The sequence below is a fragment of the Balearica regulorum genome, chromosome 19 (assembly GCF_011004875.1).
Source record: "Balearica regulorum gibbericeps isolate bBalReg1 chromosome 19, bBalReg1.pri, whole genome shotgun sequence".
In the NCBI taxonomy this organism is placed as follows: domain Eukaryota; kingdom Metazoa; phylum Chordata; class Aves; order Gruiformes; family Gruidae; genus Balearica; species Balearica regulorum.
Window position 1 is genome coordinate 7,782,626 of NC_046202.1, and position 22,068 is coordinate 7,804,693.

Consider the following 22,068-nt stretch of genomic DNA (forward strand, 5'->3'; position numbering starts at 1 on the left):
AAATAAATAAATAATAATTAAAAAAAAAAGATAGGTTTTGTAATTCCAGTAAATCACTTCCAAATGATACAGCCGGGACAACACTGCTCACGGGACACGAGGGTCGATCAAAGGAAGGTAAGAAGCCTAAACCGATCCTCCAGTCCACGGCACGCACCGGCACCGCGAGCATCTCGCCGCGGGATGCCGCACACCCTACACCCGGTAGATGGGCTTTGCTCGCTCGGCGCGAGCGAGGCCGGGCAAGACTCTGCGCGCGAAGGCATCCCGGTCAAAAACAAAAGAGAGAAAAGAAAAGCTTTGCCAGCATCACCGGGGCAATTTGTGGAGGCCGAGCACCGCCCTCGGTTCCGCTCGCTCCCCGAGGAGTTGGGGTAGCGGCTTCGTTTGATGGCGGGGAGGGAGCTGGAGAGACGTCTCCCCGTGCAACCCGACAGTAAGAGCGGCTGTACCGTGTGTGCAACACCACGACGCGCTGTTTGCAGACTGACTCTCGAAAGGGACAATGAAAGCCTGTTTCAAAAAAAAACAACAAACGAAAAACAACCCCAACAAAAAAAACCCAAACGAAAACTATGCACGAGTGCGATTTTTCCTTACTGCGCAGCTTTAGGTGAAAAGCTACGTGGCACAGCACTCCGCGAGCCAGAGAACAGCAGTGAACTTCCAACAACGATGTAAAACAAATTAAAAATAAATTTACTCAAAATGGGGTAAATATTACCTGCTAAGCAACTCAGACGCCCCGTCTCCCACCCCCAGCCAGATCAGACAGACTTGGAAAAGATTTTGCTAAGAAGAGAACTAAGTTCCTGGGCTCCCGATGGTTGATAGAAATGTCTATGATTGTAGCTCTTCCCTTGAGGATTTCTCTACCAAATTAGAAACTAAGCTCCTGAAGTTCACTCATTACACCACAAGCTTCCCCAGGAGAAAGGAAAATGCACCCGGCTTCCCTGGTGACAAACAAGGGAGCCTGGGTGCCGGAGATCTGCTGACAAACCTCATGGTACAGTGGGAGAAAGTCAGGCAGAGTGAAATGGCAGTGCAATCCCTGAGGAAGCAGCTGTGGCACCTTAAATCAGGATGGTCTTTTGAAATACCAAACACAGTACATGACATACAGACCTGAATGCTCTTTTTTTATTTTTTTTTTATTATTTTTTTTTATTTAAGTGGCATTTTAAGTTTAAACACTTCCCCCTTGTCTAATTAAGTTCTTAAACCTTTTGCTGTGGACTTAAAATAGTTGAAACAGCCGCTAGCCAAGCACCTGTTAAGCTGTTGACCAAAAAACTAGAGCAGCTTTGATGTTCCGCGGGCGGGCGGTCTTCTTGCCTTGGGCGACAGAGAATAGCTAAAGCCAGTCCACAGGCGAGGACTGATCAGGAAGGCAAGCCAAAAGAACTAGCAAAAGAAAAAACAGACAATCAAAGGCTTGATGTCATATGGCTGTAATGTAGAAATACTGTAAACTGCAATTTAGTGTTAATACTGTAAGCTACCCTAATAAATATCCTAACAACAACAACAAAAAGATTGGATGGCCTAAATCCCAGGGCTTTGCAAGCCCCGAATTCTTTAGTTTTATTTATTATTTTTTTTAATTCCTTCTCAATTTGGGGATTTCAAGCTACGCCCTGTCGGGCAGAGCGCTGCAGAGAGACGCCCTGCGACGTGGTACGGACACACGGCACTTGGACTGAAGAGAAACAAACGCACAAAGCCTTACTGGAACCACAGAACTCCCCTTTTTTTTTTTTTTTTGCGTTGCTTTCCTTAAAAACGAGGGCCATTCCATCCACGCAAATTCATCTTAAAACCCTTTTATTTCTAGCGATAAAGTTAAATTAAAGACAGCTCCACTTGTATTAATAATCTACAGAACAGTCCATATGCCAGTGAGGCTGCTATTCCATACCAGCACAGCCAGCCTGACTTCCACTAGTGGTGTTTTGGCAAAAATGTCAACGAGGCAATCAAAGACAGGTTGTGGGGGGCCTCCCTGGGAAGGTGTCCCCTCCCTTTCCCTCCCCCACCCCTGACCCCCCCCCCACTCGTGGGAAAAAAATAAAGACTGCAGTAGTTAGCATCAGCGTGCGGCTGCCAGTCCATCGGGGGGGTCTAGTTGTTGCCTTCTCCGCCATCGTCGTCTTGCTGATCGCTCGTCCAGAGCGTTAGGTTGTCACGGAGGAGCTGCATGATGAGCGTTGAGTCCTTGTAGGAGTCCTCGTTGAGGGTGTCCAGCTCGGCAATGGCGTCGTCGAAGGCCGTCTTGGCCAGGTGGCAGGCCTGCTCCGGTGCGTTCTGGATCTCATAGTAGAAAACCGAGTAGTTAAGCGCCAGACCGAGCCGGATGGGGTGGGTCGGCTGCATGTGCTCCTTGCTGATCTCATGGGCTTCGCTATAGGCTTTCTCCGAAGACTCCACCACAGTCGCCCTCTTCTCACCAGTGGCCACTTCAGCCAGGTAGCGGTAATAGTCCCCTTTCATCTTCAGGTAGAAGACTTTGCTCTCGTACTGCGTCTCGCTGCAGTTCTTGATCAGGTAGTTGTCCAGCAGGCTCAGCACATCCTGGCACACTGCTTCCAACTCCTTCTCGATCTTCTCGCGGTAGGCCCGGACCATTTCTATCTTCTTCTCATTCCCATCGGCAGAGGTCTTCTGCTCGATGCTGCTAATTACTCGCCAAGAGGAGCGCCGCGCCCCCACCACGTTTTTGTAGGCGACAGACAACAGGTTCCTCTCTTCATTGGACAGAGGCTCGTTCAGCTCCGTCACCTGCATGGACAGAGGGAGAGAGAAGAGAGACACTTGGGTTAAGCCCCAGTCACTTGACGTTCCCATCACACGTTCGGGCGCTCCCGCACATCTCTAGCAAGATGCAGAAGGCAGCCAGCTCGCAAAGTCCTGCTCTGTCATCCGGCATCCACTCCCATCCCAGAGGGAAATCACACTGTGGTCCAGTCCCCCAGCAAAAGGGGCAGGTTGCATTTTATTTGAGGTATTCTCCATCTCATCAGCGTTTTCCAGAATGAGAAAAATCCTCTTTCTTAGAGACGTCTTTCACCTGCGGGATTGAAGTCAGACTTCATGATGCGAGGGACTGTCAAACAAGAGGGCGGAGACGGTCTAGGGTTACGAGCTAGCCACATAGATTAACAATACCATAGCTACGGGGTGGTCATCTTTTCCGTTTCCCATAAGCACAGGGTATGCTTCCGAGATGCCTAAAGAATACGTTAGATGTTAAAATTACAGCTGCCTAAGGCATCTGCACAGATAAGGACTTAAAAGCTCACATGGTAAGAGCATGTTCTTCCCACACAGGATTTGCTTCATTGAGGATAAGAGTGTTAACGCACAACATCACTTCTACCTGCCTCACACACCGCAGAAACAGAGGGATTAAGGAGACGATGGAGCACAGAGCCATCTCACAAGCGGGCTGCCAAACGCCGCCTTGGCCGGTTCAGTTACTGGGAAGCGTCACACTTGACGTTGCAATAATCTCATTCCAGCTCCTGCAACCCCGTGGCTGGTTGAAACCACCCAGGCAGCACCTCCAGCAACGGCGAGGCAGCTGGCCAACGGCTGCACCAGCTGCCCTGCCTTACGGGCAGCAGGCAGCTCGGCAAGGGCTCGCACCCCCCTTGTCTGCATGCTGTGCCCCGTACGTGGGTCTCTGCGCCCCTGGAGCGGGTGCAGCAGCCCAGGACGCCGAGGCAGCCAGGCTGCTCCACGCTGCGGGGGTAGTTACACCTGCCAAGTGGCACTCTGAGCCTGGATATTGCTGTTGTCCCCTTCCCCAGGACACGCACACACCCCTGGGTTTGGCCGCCTGGGAAACGGGCCAGCGGAGCAGGAACCTGTAAGCCTCCTCTCAGAAGTCACTTCTCACAAGGATTAGGTAATGGTCTGAATGTGAAAGGCTTCTGCAAATACTGAGTCATTTTCACAAGCATTTGCAAGGACAAGGTTTGTTCTGGGCCTAGATAACCACATTTATGGCAGTGATCAGGAGGCCAAGGGCTCATGCTGGATGGTCCAGCCCAGGACTTCATTTGAGTGGCCTGCAATGACTCACCCTCGCTTATACCATATTGACCTGCTCATTCCAGCAACATCCACTGCTGCCTGCAGCTCTGCCTGATGTCTTCTCCCAAAACCAAGCTACAGCTAAGCCTTAGTTTCCCACACAGCAAGCGGAATACTCTGGCCTCTGATCCAGACTCCCTCTACTCTTTTCCTTGGGGCAGAGGCAGCAAGAAGAGCCTCCACTCCCACATCCCACCACCGTGCAGACCTGTGCTGCTCCACGAGACGCTCTACAGCCTGGCAGAGGAAGCAGCAGACAGCCCATCTCCATACAGAAGAGGGTCTTACTGTGCAAACCAGGCACAACTGCCTCCTGTGCCAAGGGTGGAAGATGGCTGAGGGACCAGGGAAATGGGTGTCACATTAAAGAAGGGAGAATCTCCCCTGCCTATCAGCAATCGCCACCGACAGAGGACAAGGTACACGGGGCAGCATGCCAAGGCAGCTCCCAGCTTCCACGCCCCAAGGCAAGCAGGGTGTGTGATGCCCGGGCCATCCCGCAGCTCCCGGTGCGGGAGACTAACCCACGTCCCACCTCTCCCAGCCGGGCCAACAGCAGCTGTTTAACCACGCAGCCCCGGGTTGCATGCGATGTGCTGCTTCCTGGGGCAGAGGCTCAGCCCCGCACGCAGCCTGACTGCAACGTGCTGAAATACCCCGGCAAGTCGTTTATATGCTGCTTCCAGCCCGCCCTGTGCTCTAAGTTCAGGGGCCTCTGGGTGTCTGTATTTTTACAGAACTTAACTGTGAAATGACTCCATTCATTCCTCCCTCTGAGTGACACCTGCACAAACATAAATTAAAGATATTGTGAGGTTAAAACCATCTCTGAAAGATATTGGGGCACAATGAAGGTGTCCCCCTGCCCTAGAGCTTACAGATTGTCTGTTGTTGGAGATAGTCAAAACTTGATCAGGTTACTTAGGGTTTCGTCCCATCTAAGCTGCCCTGCTTTGAGTAAGGGAATTGGGACTAGAAACATCCAGAAATCCCAGCCTGACTTATTCTCTTACCTTCCAGCTGTAAATAGAGCGTCCAACATCAACAGCCATACTACAAGAGACTCACTGACTCCCAACAGTTTTCTGTCCCGACGCTGGTTATGAAGGTTAATAACCACATCACGTCTTGCTTTTAGCGAGACGCGCTCTGAGCGGAGATACCAGTTTTAAGTGTGGACCAAGCACGTGACTTTAAAGCTGCCCCACAGCTGAGTCTGCTGATATTTATCACTGCAGAAAGAAGTAGATTTACCTCTTCTAACCAGAAGAGTCTTGCTGGAGGACAGATTTATTAAAACTACAGGGAGTTTCGTAGGATTAGCTTCACCATAAACATTTTAAATTCAAAGCTATTAAGGATTATGGAACAAAGTTGCCTGTCAAAATCCTTTCAACAAACTTGCTGACAGATGGGAGGTAGACCTGTGGAGAGAGGAGATTCCTCCAGGGAGCTCACAGAGAACTTACCGAAGCAGAAAGGAAGCCTTGTTAACTATGTAACTCCTTTCTAGCAGTACCCAGGCTCCCAGTAAGGTAGACCAGTGCAGAGATGCACTGCAGAGAAATGGCAGAAGTGGAACACGGCCAGAGACAGGGACCGCATCTCTCAGCACTAGGAGAGGGAAGGGCAGAGGCTGCAGTTCCGCATGTATATTTGGTTTGCAACTGAGCCAAGAGAGGAAGAAAGGAAATCCATCTGGCTCTTGCATTCCCAACAGGAAGAAAATGCAAGATGCCCAGCACACTAGATATCGGACAGCAAGGGCACGCTTAGCTGCCTTAATCAGAGAGTCACTGGAAGGGGGAAAGACATATCCCAGGTTAAGCTGCCTTTGAGAACTGCCATCATCCCTGCCCCTTCATCTGCCCAGAACCTGCCTGCCACATCTCAGTGCTACAGCTAAGACGCTGCTGCCCGCTTGCCTGCCCCACCGCACCGCCAAAGGCTGCGCTGGTGTCTTCTGCCACGATACACTCTGCGCTCCAGCCTGGGACTGCACAGTCACCGTCACGCTGCTTTTGCCAGCAGCACTGTACGGGTGAACATCTCCGGCAGAAGACCATCCAGAAACTGCTGCAGCAACCTGGCAAGTGGATGTAGGTCTGTGCCTTTCGCTGTAAGCCTGCGCTGGCCAAACAAATGCTGATTTTTTTTTCTTACGCTGCACGATACCAACACAAAGTGAGTTCAATCAAGCCAGAGGCTAAACAACAAGCTGCAATATGCTTAATTTATAGCATTGCATTAAACGCCTCTGATGTAACATCAATAAGGCAACATCCTGCATCAGGCGTGGATTAGATTTCAGCGGTCACATTACAAGCACTTTCAGAGAATTTTTGCTAATGTTTGTTTCCAGCCCCCAGATTAGTATTACCAGAACTCACCCCCTTCTTAACTCAGCCCCTGGAGGGGTCTCACTTCCCTTAAGAGGAGCAGCACCCTCACATAGAGGCCAACCCTGTGAGCATTCGGTCACCTGATGCCATTCGCAGCACTGCTATATGGAGTTAGAGACTTCAAATATCCAAAGAAAAAAAAAAAAAATATATCAGTTTGGCATTAAGAGGGCTTGGCAGGAACACAAAGCCAGCCTCTGGCTGGAAGTCTACCTGCTCTCCGGGAAGCTCAGTCATTTTGGAGTTTTACTTCCCTAATTGACAGCAGAGAAAAGCAGAACTTGCACCGCAAATCTCAGTAACTGTCAAGCCTAGTTTCACCCTTGTGCCCTGTAGATCAGCAGGTGTGGGGTACAGGAGATGCATGCAGTTGAAATGGCGTCAAGCCTTACACGTGACATAAAAAGCCAAGCACAAAGAGCCAGTCCATGTGCTCACGTAGCTGGAAACTTGATAGATGCAAGTCTTTTAGCTTATTACAAAAAAACCACCAGGCTTTGGCTTGGAGGCACGCTCCGTCACCAAGCTTGAGGACGCTGCCAAGTTCCAGTCTCACCAGTTCCTGCAGCCTTTGAGGGTGCAGTGTCTGCACCACCAAGACTCAAGTGCCCTAAAGCCACAGGGGTAGTCCAACAGTTCCCGTTGGACAAAACCTACTGGAAGTTTAGGGTTTCTACTGCTTGAGAATCCGGAGGTTTATACAAATCAAAGCCCTCTGATTTGCAACACTGCTTTTCAATGCTTTTTCAGCACAATCTTGGAGAAGGTTCTCCCAATTTCTCTACTACAGTTGTGCTGTTGGCACTCTGTCCAAAACCTGGCAGGCTCCCAGCATGCCCAAGTATCACATTGCAGCCAGGGGAAGGTTCAGCCTGACGCAGAGGAGCAAGAGAGCATGCAAAACTTTACCTGTGCCTAGTGTCAAGGTCTGTGCTCTCCAAAAGCCCAAGGGTTGGTCCTACTGTGCTGTCTTTCCAGAAGCATCCTAATTAGCAGGCTTTTTTGAGACCTACAGGGAAGGTTTGCTCACGAAGCTTATTCCAGGGCTCTTACCCTCCACTTCTCACCTTGCATCAGTAGGTCTAAAGTAATCATTTCTGCATACATTGTGAAACAATCACTTTTGAGGACCTTTCAGTAGCTGCAATGGAGATCCATCACAGGATTTAGTTTTACCTTTTATCCTTGTACACATGGATTTTCACTTGGTTTTATAACCAAGTGCCCACCATTTATGGCTGCTACCTAGCTTTGATGTGTTATCTTAAAGCATACAGCAGAGCACGCTGAGCAGACCCAGAGAATCTTCCCTGGGGAATACCATCAACATTTGGCAGTTTAATCCATGTTATAAGCCTCAACACTTGCTTTTCTGATTGCCTAGAAGAGGTCCTGATCCCTGAAGACATTAGCCAGGAGCCAAGCTTTGCTGGAGACACACCGACAACCATGAGAACCTTGAACAGTCCACTGAGAACAGCTTTTCAACACCACCAGAGCTCCTCTTGCACCAGGATACGCAACAGCCATTTCCTCCTCAGCACCTGTGTCTCCTCTGTTGAATCTATGGCTTCCGCACCACGTAATTATGTTATCTCTCAACAGAAGCCCTAAGTATTGCCTTGTTTTCCTTCATATGCAGCTTGTTAGTCACGCTGAGGTCTGGCCCAAAGGTCCCCTTTTCTGTTTTATTTTTTAAAAGGCAAATGTGCTTTTGAAAGAACGTTCTGGCCAGAAGTCCCCACCACTGAAATTCTTACTTGGGCTGAAGCCACCGGCAAGGGGAGCAACCAGCATGCAACCACTTCAGGCTCAAGCAGCTGACAAACATCCAGGATTATCTGCCACCATGCCACCTTCCCCCCCATCTCTAGCTGCTGTCTCGTGGTGGGACCCCATCACCTGTCTGCAAGCACCAGGCCACCTTCAGCAGCCCGTGCTCTGTCATTTTGGAAGTGACATGCCAGAGAGACCATCTGTTTTTTTCTGTCTCCATCTCACTCTATGTCTAGCTTCTGAAGAAATGGCTCCCCTCAAGCACATTAAATGTCACCATTAGCCGGTGGCTTGATTGCAGTCACGACTAGATGTCACACAACCTAGTCAAGAACAGCTTCTCCTTGTGCGCTCCAGAGCAAGCTGTCCTACGACACCATCACAGCAGTTGGAAAGATGCTTTTCTTAAGCACTGTCCTACTTTGACACAAAGTAGGCGTGTGTTAAACTAGACCTAAATCTTACCAGATTTCTCTGGTTCAGGTCTTTTTCCCCTGTACTCTAGCCTTCTCCCCCACGTCACATTTCCAAAATGGAGGTCACACCATAACTACTTCTTACTGATCGCCTCTGCTGTCCTCTCTGCTCGTGTCTCATCTCAGCATGGCCAGGGGGATTTTTGGCTGCAGGTCAAGCCCTTCCTCTCATCTCAGAGAAGACCAGAAAAGCACAAGCAGGCTGTGGGCAGAAGTTAGTTCCCCACTGCTGTCTCCTTTGACTGTTTCAGTATGAATAATGGTATGCTAGTTCCCATTTTTTAAGCTGGAGGGACTGGCTTTCATCGCAGGACAGCGGCTGAAAGCACATGGGATGAATCTGCCATTATGTTTCAAATTGCTCCCAGTGCATCAAGGACCAGGGTCTGCAAAGTAAGATTGCTTATTGCTTGTAGCATAACTGGATCTCAGAGGCCACTTAGGCAACTCCAGACACTGATTAGGATTTCTGCATGCTCCTATGTTTAACAGCAGCTTTCATCCCACTCCACAGCCTTTATTATTTAAGGTGACTTTGAACCACCCGAGACAAAGTCTTCAAATTGGAAGGGAGATGTGAAAACCAAGAGCTCATTTATTTCATTGGCCTCTATAGCTTAACAACTACTTAAGCCAAAGTGCATTTCATCGCACTACACACAGATTTCATCGGTCCTTGGAGCCTGCAGATCTACTCCAGTTTCAGTCTGGCTCTGATGGATTTCAGGTAGAGAAAAAGCAAGTTTCACCTATTTGGGTCATTCCTGCAGGTCATAAGGGAGCCAAGGTGAGAAAGCCAGTGACAACAGTAGAGCTCCGAGCTGTTCCCATTCTGCATTTGGTAGCAGCATTTCATGTACTATCCCTTATCTGTAGAGCTGCAGTCCCAGCTTTTGGTCCAACGGCTCAAGTTTTTCCTGCTGCAGGTGCCACCGATTTCCTCACCAGCTTCTTCTGCAGCATTTGAGATAAGACAAGCACAAGGGAATATCCGCCTGCCTTCTTTACGCGGCTTCCAGGCACGTTATTAGACCTTGCAATCTACCATGGCTATTGAGTTGAGAGAGGGCAACTCAGACGCATCACAATAACTAGCTGGAAGGAACAATCCCATCATTGGCATCATGTATGCCTTTCAGGGCTACAAACCATTTCTGAATTAGCACTGCAGACTCTTGTAGCAGGGAGCTGCTCCTATAGCTAGTATCTGCTTTTTGAGTCATTAAGGAATTAAAACCCAAGTTGTTCTTGTCTTCCTTATTAACACCCTGATTCCTGTCAGTCTTACCAAAGGACAGCCTATTAAACACAATGAAAACTAGTCGTAGGACAACTTGTTTCACTGTCTTGGAGCCACTAGCTGCCTTCTATCTATTAAAAACTCTTGGGAAAAATAATCAATCTCTCTTGGTCTAGTGCCTTCCTGCCACCAGATGGAGAAAGGAGCAAGTCAAAGCACATCAGTCCCAGCATTTAAGAGGACTGTCACTCAGGGCTCATCACACCGTCTCTGGCAGATGGGATACCAGCACCTTTGCCTGCTAACTACAAAGCAACAGAAGGGATGCCAAGCTACTCCTTCCCCAAGATATGGCAGGATGGCAAGCATCATCTGCCCACTCTCGCATTTCTGCAAGCACCTTAGCAGCAGCACAAGATCACCACCCTGCTCCATCACCCAACAGCCTGGGGAACTCTGTAGCCTTGGATTATCCAGTCTGTTCCCTGCTGATACACCTTTTCTCCAAGCTTTCTGCAAAGTGCGTGGAAGACCAGTGCCACAGCATGCCACTGCCGTGGAAGCTCAGATGTGCTCCTGGAGCATGCTGAAAGTTTCCGGAGCTCAGAGTAGATCCTTTTGAAAGGAGAATGACAATTCGATGATTTCTATAGGCTCTTCTGGACTGTGTTAAACTCCTCCAGGTGCGAGTTGAAAAGCTCTTGAAGAGTAACTGGAGTTCTTTCCTCTACAGCATTTCTGTACAAGTTTAAAGACTTGAATTTTTTTTTTTCCCCATTTCAGCATTATTCTTCTTCAGAAAAGCCTACCCACTCACAGGCTTTTTAGCTGAAGCAGCCATCCATGGGATGACCACTGGTCATTTCTAGAGTCTTAAGACTTGATCAACATAGGGGAAGATGACTCTTGCTTTTTTTTCTTCCTCCAGTTAATAGCAAAACAAAACCAAGCTAGACAGACTTCAGAGACTTTGGCATGTAAGCAGGGACACACTTGATAAATGAACCAAGTTTCATGTGGAGAGGGTGTTTAGTGCTGTTGGAAGCATTAGCTGCTTAAAGACTTACCTCACAGCTCCTAAGAGCACTAATCTGGCTCAGATATTAGTGCTTCCCTCTCACCTCTAGCCCCTCTGCCAGGTGATAAGTACCCTGCCATCAGATCATCAAATCCTGCCCCCCCCCCCAGCTTCAAGTGCCAGGCCAACAGAGACGCTTGTCCTTAATCAGGGGCTCAAAAAAATGACAGTGTCCATGAACTCTATTGAGTTGAACCAAGCAGAGAGAAGAGAGACTCAACCCCAGGAAAGGCTGAGTGCAAGTTCTGGCTGCTGAGTGAGCCTGCTCCCAGGTCTGCCGGAGCAGGATGAACCAGGCAATTCCTCCTGCACGGAAGAGCCATTGCTACCGCAGCAGCTTGCCAGCTGCTGCTCCAGCGGGATGAAATGGGAGAAGCTGCAACCATGCAAACAACTCCCTGCAGCTAGCACAGAAGTTTTTAACCGCTTCGTGTCGTGACACCAAACACTTTGGGAAAGTCTGCTTGTCACACATCAAGGCAAGATTCTGAAAATATATTTAAAAAAAAAAAAACAAAGATTTTTTTGCTCTAGGTCTTTTGGTCTGCAGAACCAGCAGTTCCTTGCAGTGTCTGAAATGTGTTTTACCAGATTAAGCAAGAGACTTTCCAGAACACCCAGGTGAACTCCAGCATGCCAGCTCCACGATAGGTTTAATTTCCGCATCAGCGAGTGAGGTGATTATTCCTCCAGATGTACTTTACCCTCCCACTGCTTCAGGGATTTCAGGCTTGATCTTACACACCTCTAACAAAGACAATTTTATTTAATTTCTGAAATGAACCTGCAGAACAGAAAGTCAAGTTTTTGCTCTGGCAGCTTTCAGGAGCACTGCAGCCAATTTTAAATTATGAGGAGGGTCACTTTACTATTCTAGATCTGACTGCACATTTAAGTACCCTTGCCTGGCTCCAGCTATCTCCTCCCAGCCCTCTTTTGAAGCCCAGGGGACTACTACCACAGATTTGATCTCAGTTCATCACAGGTGACAGAGCCCCTCAGGTGCTGACGTCTTGACACCACCAAACACAAGAAGCCAAGCTCCCAACTTCAAGGTAATGAAATATTCATCCCACATAACAAAGCCCAACAGCATAAACAAGCAAAGCTCCAATGCCTTCCTCAGCTCGGTGTAAATCAAAGGCTGTTAATCTTCCCCAAGTTCTCATTCACTGCCGAATACTAAGCATTAGTCTTTTACAGGCACAGATCTCCTACAGCAGGTCTATTAGCATACAGCACAGCAACAGCTTCTCCAACTACTATTAATAAACTTTATGCTGCAGAGCACCACAACTGTCCAAACAACATGTCCATCAGCAGCCTCGTTAACCCCGAAGCTGAGACGTCTCGCTGGTATTTTTCTAGAGCTTTGCTGAAACCATCTTAGAGAGGAATCAGAAGCAAATTGGCGTGCCAAGTAGCTTTGCCTGCTACGTAAGCAAAGATACATCCCAAGCAAGCCAACCCATCCAGTAAGATCACAGGGAATTTGCAAACAATTAAGGAATGTTTTGTACTTTGAGTCCCTGCAGACTTGCATACGTCCAAGTGCAGCTGCCTCAAACACCCATGGCCTGACTCAATTCTAACATCTCCTTTATAGAAGAAAAACATTAAGTACTCTAATCCCTAATCTGGGGATCACTTTAAGGGAATCTCAAGCCATCATCAGTGACATGTTCTCTAGTTACTCTCCTACTACTACTAACTAATGCACTGTCCTTGGTCACTAGATCACTAGTTTTGGGCCAAAAATCAGGTTTGTTTAATACCTAATTGAGCATGTGCTGGATCATTCCTGAGATGTGACTAAATCTGGGTGAACACAGAAAAACCCAAGATCAGGGGAAGTTTGTACTTAACTAGGCAGGCAAAGGCTTTTGTTTCACCAGCTACAGGAAGGCATTGCTTCTGAGACTGTCTCAGTGTTTCCCTGCAGCCCAAGGATTGCTGCCTCATCATTTCAGCTCCGTTTTCCAGAATTTACCATTTCTGAGCATTTCCAGACCCCACCAGGTAAACCGGCACTGCAACCAGGGTAAGACTCCTGGGTGAACATCAAGCCCTGTGCTCCACCAGCACCAGCAGCTCCTGGGGCTCTGGCCCACCGGAGGGGCTGGAAAGACGTGGCAGCTCGGGCTCACAGTCATTGTGTGTTCGGAGAAGCCGGACAAAGCCATCCTGCTGCCGAGCTCCTCCCCGAGGCAAGCTCCCCACCCAGAGCCACGGGTAGGAATCCAACTTCTTGACATCTGGAGAGAGGAATCAGGCCTCTTACTTTAAAAAAAAAAAAAAAAAAAAATTTAAAGAGAATGACAGTCCTTTTGTCACCATTTTCCTTCATTTTAGGATGGGAGGACGGACTTTGCTCATTAGATCAAGCAGCCAGGGGAACGAACAAGAGAAAGCTGGCTATGACAGCACTGACTGTGCCTAGCCAAGGAGATGAGACACCACCAAGTCACACGAACCCCACGGCCAGCTGGTCGTGGGTGCGTATCCTTCCCCTTTCCTGCTCGCTCCAGACCAAGTGCAGATTTGTGAAGTCCTCCACAGCTGCTCAAAGCTTGCTCTGCTTTGGAGGAGGGGGGAAGGTGGGAGGAGGCAGAAGCAGAGATCAGGAGGGACCTCAGCAACGCCAGCACATGAATCCTGCACAGGAGACCAGAGCCACACTCCCTCGCAGCCTCATACAATGTGCAGGGTCCTCCACCACCCACATGTAAATGCATGGTGCTTTCAGACAGTGCAGTGCAAGCCATGGGCTGGGTTCCCACAAAGCCATTTGGTCTGCATGGGGGGGAAGAAGAGTTCCCCCATCTGCAAAGACCGAAAGCTACACCGGCAGGAGCACAGGCAGAGCCTGGCAGCCATGGCAGAACAGTTTATCTAACTACCACCAGTGTGAAATCGGCTGTGGGTATTTATGTGAACAGCATCTTGAAGTCAAGCCAAAGGTTGCAGAGATCAAAAGACAAAACCACCATATCTTCACCAGTAGAGCGACAATCTCGCAGCTACTTCCCCTTCATTTTAGCAGGTGCTAAACCGGGTTTCCAAGCTGTCGCTTTCCAGCAGCAACCACCACTTGCAGAAAGGAATTGCTACCGCTTTCACAAAATTTTTGCTTTCCAGACATCAAACTGCCATTTGTCTTCAGTCATGTGAATCTAATAGGAGGGAGGGAGACTTCAGCCAAGGACAGGCTAGGTTAGTTATCTTTCTAATAAAGAACAGAAGTTGGTTAAGGCTGTCAGTCTTCCAGAAAGAAATAACATAGGCGTGAACAGCAAAGAAAAGAAGGTCTACGCTGACTCCAAATCACCTTGCACAAAAATACTCCTAACAGTATTAGCTTTGGAGAAAGCCATCTCAAGTTGCAGGGCAGTGAAGCGTAGAAGAGCGCCTGGAAGCATCAACGGTGCAGGAGCTACCCAGAGACAACCGAAGCCCTGCATCACAGCATTGCTGCGGTGAAGTGGAAGATGATGCCTGTATCCTATCAAGACTGTCAATGGAGAAATGCTTGGGAAGCCAGACCAATCCTGTTCCGCTGTGCTTTGTACTGCGGTTATTTCACTACACGTTCACTTTTCACTGTCACTCACAGGTCAGGAGGTGGAACTGGGCAGAAAAGCAGAAGGCCCCAGACACTGACCCTGCTAAGGCAAGGCTCCCTTGGGTCAGACTGTAGGCATTTTCCAACCTCCTCTTCCGCTGTACCTGGCTCTGAACAGCCCGGTGTCCGGCTGGGATACACCAAGCAGCTAGCTCTAGTCTGAACTACTCTGACCGTCCTTTTTGCTCTTCCTTGCCAGAGCTCCCAACATGCTACTCACCTCTCCCAAGAGAGAGACGCAGCACCAGCGAGTCCAGCAGTGTTCAGCGTCCAAGGACACTTCTGAGCTCAGACAAAGCCACTTCCCAAGAAGCAGCTGGTTACACAAGCATGGGTAGTTGGACACACAAGACCTTGGATTATTTTTTCTAAAACGTACCCTTGCACACAACTTTCTGTACATTCATTTGCACATGGTTTACTTGGCATGAAGCTGCTCAAAATGGAAGCTGAAGAGTTCAGTTGTGGAGTTCATCCATTGTACCCTGCCAGATGTGTTACCACCCATGGAGGTTTCTCCAGATGTAGAGTGACGGCTACCACTCTCCTCTCCCAGCCCCTGCTCTATCAGCTGCACCCCGAGACATGTTTCTTCTTGTATCCTCAAGAGTCACAGCTAGTAGGGGATCAATTCCTAACCACAGGTATGCATCAACCAAAATGGTAAATGTGACAAGCACATCTCATTTTTCCTGATGCCTCGTGGTGTGAAGATCTGTGTGCTCAATGCCTCACGCTACCCAAATCTGCAGTTCCACCACACCCAGGAAGGCTGGCTGGCATGTGTTCACTCATGTTGTCCCAGAGCATTTACTGAACCCAAAGGAACACAAACTCTTTAAAGATTTAAGACAGAAGACAGTACCCAAGGTTAAGTCACCAGAACAACCATACCAGAGGCCCCTGACCACACGTGCATTTCCTTCCATCAGCACAGCTTTAGCCCTCCAGAATGGCACAAACCATCCCATCACGGCATTTCAGCAGGAGGCAGAAGAGCAGCTTGCTGGTTCAGCTGGAGTCCTCCATTTATGCACCATCCTGACCACACTGACATCTTTCTCTATCTCAGTCCTAACTGTGCTTCGTCCAAGCACGTGACACCCCAGTAGGGAATGGCGCAGTGAAATATCAGGCTCTGAAAATCCTTGTACTTATGATTGTTGAAGGGGCTTGGGGTCACCCACCAGATTGGGAACAAAACCCTGGTCCAGCTCAGGTCTCCCCATGGGCTACTGGGGACCATCAGATCGCTCTTACTCCACCTCCCTGATCCGATACCCTGAGAGGCTGAGACCTCTTATTCTTACCCAGAAAGCCAAGCTGACCATGGCTCCTGCCCAGCTCTAAACGCTGTTGGCCCAGACACAAGAATGAAAACAGCTTAAAATGAAGTGGTCCAGTAATACGCAGTGCAGAAGAGATGAGGCAGAAAGATACAACACAATTATCCGGATAGCTCTCACTTCTCTTGTGAGCACCATCCAGCACATTCATGAGAACTGGTAAGAGGATACCAAACAAGATTGTCCAGTTCAGATGAGACAAACCAACAAGAGAGTGCACGTGCTCCAGAGGTGCAGAAGTTTTCAATTCAGAAAACACTTTTGGAGCTGAAGTGCTCTTAAATTGCCCTTAAATTGCTGTTCCTGTAGCTTCTAGCAAGCCTGAGTTCACATCACCAGTGCTCAAACAGCGCTCCTTATTCCAGGGAGCAACTTTGGCATCAGCTGGTGAACAAAGCTTGAGCAGATAGAGCTTGTCCATATGTATTATGAAGCTTATTTGATGTTCCCAAAAAAAGAGTTTCCTGTGAGCCAGCTATCTCGATCCACAAGAAGCAGCACAACAAGAAAGAAAAAAAGCAAGACAACTTCCACCAATCTTTCTGCACTTTCACAGCTAGCCACCATCCAAAAGACCCACTGGCTAAGCCCAAAACATTTAAGAGCCCTTGCCCAAGAGCTTCATTGTTTCCTTGTACCCCAGACATACACAGAGGATTCGGCAGCTATGTTCTCCATGACAGCCTCAAGATAATTTTTGTTTAGTTCAAAAAGAGCTATTTCTAATCAAACCCACACCTGGCTGTTACATTTGGCCAACTGAGGGAAACCCAGGATGCTCTTGCAAGTCTGTGGCTTTTCCTAAAGCCTGTAGATAACGACTTACCAGGAGCTTACAGGGAAATTTCCAAGAGCTTGAGCTGCTGAAGACTCACCAGTTAATATAGTTAACGTGTGCACTGCCCACTGTACTCGTATGCAGGGCATGTTGCTACCCGGCCACGGCTTAAGTGCAGATGTGTGACTCAGCTTACCGCTACAAGGTCCTGAGGCTGATTTACGCAAAGACAATCCACGTTATGAACCGTTACGAGGTCAGAAGCGCGGCAGGACAGCAGGTTGTGACTGCAGCCATCCTGCCTTTATCCCACAGACCTCTGGGAAGCAAGCCCTATTCCATACTGTCCCAGACCTCCCCCATCACTCAGGTCTGCCAAAGGGCGAGAGGACTGCTCCTCTACATGCAAGAGCAGGTCAGGAAGCACAATGACAGCCACGCAGCCCCACGCTGCAGTGGTCTAGGAGGCACCACGTTCAAGACACTTGCACAAGGGGCAGCAGCAAGAGCATCAAAGCAGTCATTAGATGCCAACGTACCCCCTCCACCTCGGCACTGGAAATGGTTTCTCCAAAGCCTTCCCTAGCCCCCCGGGAAGTGCTACTACAGCAGCTCACATTCCTTGCTCTCTTCCTACCATCACAGATGGCCTGCCCAGCACTCCTCCAGGAGAAGCCTTTCCATCTCACCCTTTTGTCTCCAAACCAGAAAACAGCTAATCATCCCCGCTCCACTCCCCTGGGACTCCCCAGATATAAATCCCTTCTATTTGTGTTACTCCCACCCTTTCCAAAGCCTGCTATCTGCGGTAACCTGGTTGCAGGATGTGGAGGATGATAGCCTGCCAGGCTGGTGAGCAACACGGCAGAAGCCCACATATCCCCTGCCAGGGAAGGCCTGCGGTTCCCAACGCTTGCTCTCCTCCTCCACCCACAACGGCCACATACTGCACCAAGCGCCAGTTGCATCTAAAGCTTGGGCAGCAGCGGTCTGCTTTTCAGCATCTCCAACGTTCACCCCTCCACACCCACCACCGGAGCTGACGGTCCTCACGTGCAGCACAGCCACAGCCCCACTGCAGGGGCTGGACCCCCAAAGTCAAATTGCCAGATGTTCCCCTCACAGGGAACCTTCAGGTGAGCTCAAAGACTCTGCATATGGTCCTGTACCTACAAGATACATAGGTGCAGTGTAACGATCCTTGCCCCACCCTTTTTAGGTGACTTATTTCCTGCAAGTTATTGCAGTTATTTCACTTGTTCACCTGCACAACCCCCCCATCCTAAAGATCGACGGGGAGGCACGTGTTCTGCTCCCCAGGCAGCACCCGCCAGGGGCTTGGCAGGGCTCCACCTCCAAAAAGCCTCCAGCAGCATCACCGCTCCTCGGCTAATGGATATCGATCCACATCCCCAGTGCTGGGTCAGACGGTAAACTCTTCATGGAGCTGAACCAGACAAAAAAAAGGCATCTCGCTTCAACCACGGGCACTGCGGGCAGCAAAACCCCAGCGAGCGCAGGGAGCTAGGAAGGAAACCGGTGATGCTGCTTGGGAGGGCAAGCCCGAGCCCAATGGCCTGATGGCCAGTGGGCACGGCCACCACCACCGGGACCAGCGAGGAGCTCCCCTGCTCTCCAACACATTATAGTGCCAACTGTACCCCCAGACAGGACTGAGTTGACAAGAGACACGACCAAGGTCGTGCAGCCATACCCTGGTCCCACCCCCGCCACCCTTCCCTGCTCCCTCCGGCAGGTGAGGGGACTGTCTGCTGTGTTTTACCAAGACACTCCAGTAAATCTGTTACATTCGGGGGCTGAAGGAACAGTCCTGCTCCTGCAGCAGCAATGTGACTGCACATACAAATCAGGGGCACTGGTGGCTGGCACTTAAGGCAAGGAAGGAGCTAGAACTTATTATACATATAATATTTGGAAGAAGCTATTGTGATCCAGTACATCACTGCAGTGAGCAGCGCCGGGTGAATCAGCAGACAATAAGAGCCCCAGTACACCATTTCCATTTTAAACCATTAAATTAGCCATTCAGCACGGGCTCCCGAGCAGGCAGGGCTGAGGCTTGCCGAACAACGTGCCCAGCTGCCGTGCCACCACCCAGGAGACAACCACCAAAATGCAACGGCGAGTTCAAGCTGCAGGAAAATGAACTTCTTTTATGCACATCATTACCATGCCAGGCTTTTAAGGAAAACCGTCTGGCATTTCTCAGCACAGTGTTAAGGCAGGCAGCGGACAGCTAGCTTTAGAGGGCAGGAGACAAAACGGCGACGACCACGGGAATGCCTCTGCATCACCTTAGCTAGACGCAGCCTGCATGCTCTCTGCTACCACCTGGGTGCATTGCAGCTTGGACCATCGCGTATGACATCACTAGGCGTTGCTACGGAAATGAGTGCGAGGTCATCAGCCTCCTGCACAACCGGAGCTGGGGGATGGGCAACACACAGGACAGTGACAGGGATAACCGAGTGTGACATGCCCATCACCGCCGGATCGGCCGCGCCGGAGTTTGGGTAGCGTCGTGCAGAAATGAAGAACAAAGCTCTGCCTTTTGTTTGCTGTTGCGGGAGGCGTCAGCACTCCTGCTGTGAATCATTTTCTTACGGCCAAACTACACAGCAACTGATAAGCGGCATTAGCCCAGGTTACTGTTTCACCAGGGCCAGTAAGGACTAAAAGGAAAAAACTATATATATATAATCTCTAACAACACCTCAGTTTAGACACTGACGCCGGGTAAGCAGGCTAGGGAAATTTGCCTGGCAGGAATACTGCAACACGGCTGTGCGTCCCAGGCATATCCCTGTTGGCTTTGTCATAGCCGTTGTATTATCCGTAGGAAATGAGCTGTAGGATCTGCTCACACAGCAGGCTTTGCTTTAAAATGAATAGATGCCGTTATCAGAAAATGGTATAAAAGCCACAGTGCAGCAGAGGAACAGCCCGGTTGGTTTTATATGATAATATCTTGTTCCGATTATCCGTATTTCATTTCTTGATAAGACATCTCCTCCCTCCCCGTTCTCAGGCTGTGACAGTTTTCTCTGTTTGATAAATGCAAGGTTATTGACAAAATGGTGCAATATGGGCAAACAGAGCTGCACCCACGGCAGACTGCGACATTCCTAGATCAGTATTCACTTTTCATCAGCCAGGGAGGACACCCCAGCTCCTCGCAAAGGTTCAGACCTGACTAAGAAGACAAACATAAAGAACAGTTTTCCCCTTTAAAGCACCCCCTCCCTCCCTCCACCCAGTCTAGCCTCTCTGCAATATGACAAATGCAGAATCTTCTGGAATGACTTGATCCTGCCTCCCACGATTGCTTTGTTTGCAAGATCAGATCAGAGATATGTTTTTTTTTCCCTTCTTATATTGTCAAAATGTCAGTATTGAAGGGGAGCGTTCAGTGTCACAAATCAGATCAGCCTGCTATATGCAGAGTCTTTATTTTAAGAGCGTGAAATGAATACAACATGACTCAATTCATAAATCTCCAACCAAGTGCAGTAAAAATAAGAGCTTTGGCAGCGAAAGGGCTCCCGATCTTTGGGGTCACGAGCACACACCAGCCTCGCCGACCGCACGCGGGAAGAGATGCACGGGAGCGATGAGGGGGTATTTCGGCAGCAAAGAGAGGTGTGCACACAACACCCCCCCCCCGGGGTTCCCCACAGCCTCGCCCCACGGAGCTTGGCAGCTCCCCCAGGGAGCACCCCACCCCAGGGCTGGCTCCTCTGCCCCCTGCGCTGGGGCAGGGCGGGGAGCAGCCATGGGGGCACAGCTAGGGGATGTGTGGGGCAGGCAGGGGGGGCCTGGTGTGGGGGGGAGAGAAGGGATGGGGTGGAGAGGCAATGCGTGGGGCAGGGTGGGGGCTCTAGGGCAGGGGAGAAGGTGTGTGGGGCAGAGTGGGGGGCGGGAGGACAGGAGAAAGGATATGTGGGGGCTCTAGGGCTGGGGAGAGGGATGTGTGGGGCTGGGTGGGGGCTCCAGAACAAGGAAGAGGATGCATGGGGGGGGCTCTACGGCAAGGGATGGGGGTCGGGAGAGAACAGGGCGTCCCTGGGCGGGGAAAGGCGAAGAGAGCGGGACCCAGCAGGGGGTGCCGGGAGCAGCACAAGGAGCGGAGCCGCACGGAGGGACGGCGAAGGGGCGTAAGGACGAGGGGCTGGGGCCCGCACAACCCCGCGGCGCGGTGGTGTTTCCTCCACATCCCCCCCCCCCGCCCCGCCCGCCCCCAGCCCAGCCCGGCCCCGGCCGAGCCCCCCACCCACCCAAGGGAGCTGCACGGGAAGGGTAAGGGGAGCGCGGACCCGTAGCCCCGGACCCGGCGAGGTTGTGTGTGTGAGGAGAGGTGGGAGGGGAGAAGAAAAGGACGACGGACACGAGACGGGACTCACGTTCTTCATGGCGGCCGCCATGTCGTCGTATCGCTCGGCTTGCTCGGCCAGCCGGGCCTTCTGCACCAGCTGCTCGCGGTCCACCATCTTCGCGGGGCCGGGGGAAGGGCAAAAAGAGGCTGCGGGCTCCGGGAGGAAGAGGAGGAGGATGAGGAAGGGCGGCGACGGGAGGAAGAGGAGGAGAAGGAGGAAGGAGAACAGGCGGGCGGCGGCTCCTGGCGCTGCTGCGGCTGAGGCGACGGCGGCGGCTGCACCCGGTGCTGTGCGCGCGCCGCGGGCCACCACAACCCCCCTGCGCCCGCCCCGCCCCGCCCCGCCCCACCGCCCAGCCACCTTCGCGCGGGGCACGACGGGAGATGGAGTCCACGGAGGGGTGCGGCGGTTCCCGCCGCACCCCTCCGTGGACTCCATCTCCCGTCGTGCCCCGCGCGCGTAAAGCGCCACACCGCCTCCCTCCTTCTGGCCACGCCCCCGGCCTCACGGCCTCGCTCTGCCCCGCCGGGGTCCCGCCCCGCCCCGCCCGCGAGGTCCCGCCGGTTGCCCGTGCTGATTCACCGGGAGCGGCCCGTTGGGGCGGGGAACGGGGCTCCCTTCGCCGGGTAGGCCTCTGCCCTGCGGGGAGACCGTGTGTGGGACTCAGGGCCGCTGGGTGTCACGCAGAGCACGGGCCTACTCGTAGCCCGGGCCCACGCACACGCAGGGGCCCGCAGCACCCGTGGGCACGGCCTCCATCATGCTGCCGGCCATCGAGGGGCTGCCCCGGTGTTGGGGTGCTCCCCCGGGGCACGGGGCCCACGTTACTATCCACGCCCAGGGAGAACCGTGGGGTCC

The 22,068-nt window shown here is 51.1% G+C and overlaps 1 protein-coding gene across 1 annotated transcript; it reads right to left on the bottom strand.

The window, feature by feature from the left end:
- Positions 1 to 1,594: 1,594 nt before the first annotated feature.
- Positions 1,595 to 21,529, bottom strand: YWHAG (tyrosine 3-monooxygenase/tryptophan 5-monooxygenase activation protein gamma). The gene is made up of 2 exons (XM_075771119.1): positions 21,238 to 21,529; positions 1,595 to 2,781 (listed from the first exon to the last, which is right to left on the bottom strand). Exons 1-2 carry the CDS (start codon positions 21,322 to 21,324, stop codon positions 2,125 to 2,127), a joined length of 744 nt encoding a protein of 247 aa, XP_075627234.1. The 5' UTR covers positions 21,325 to 21,529; the 3' UTR covers positions 1,595 to 2,124.
- Positions 21,530 to 22,068: the final 539 nt, after the last annotated feature.

Bases quoted from the DNA above. Each gene is read 5' to 3' on its own strand.
- YWHAG (XM_075771119.1), bottom strand. From the start codon at position 21,324: ATGGTGGACCGCGAGCAGCTGGTGCAGAAGGCCCGGCTGGCCGAGCAA. The intron at 2,782-21,237 runs GTGAGTCCCGTC...CTGTCCATGCAG, and splicing joins TGGCGGCCGCCATGAAGAAC to GTGACGGAGCTGAACGAGCC.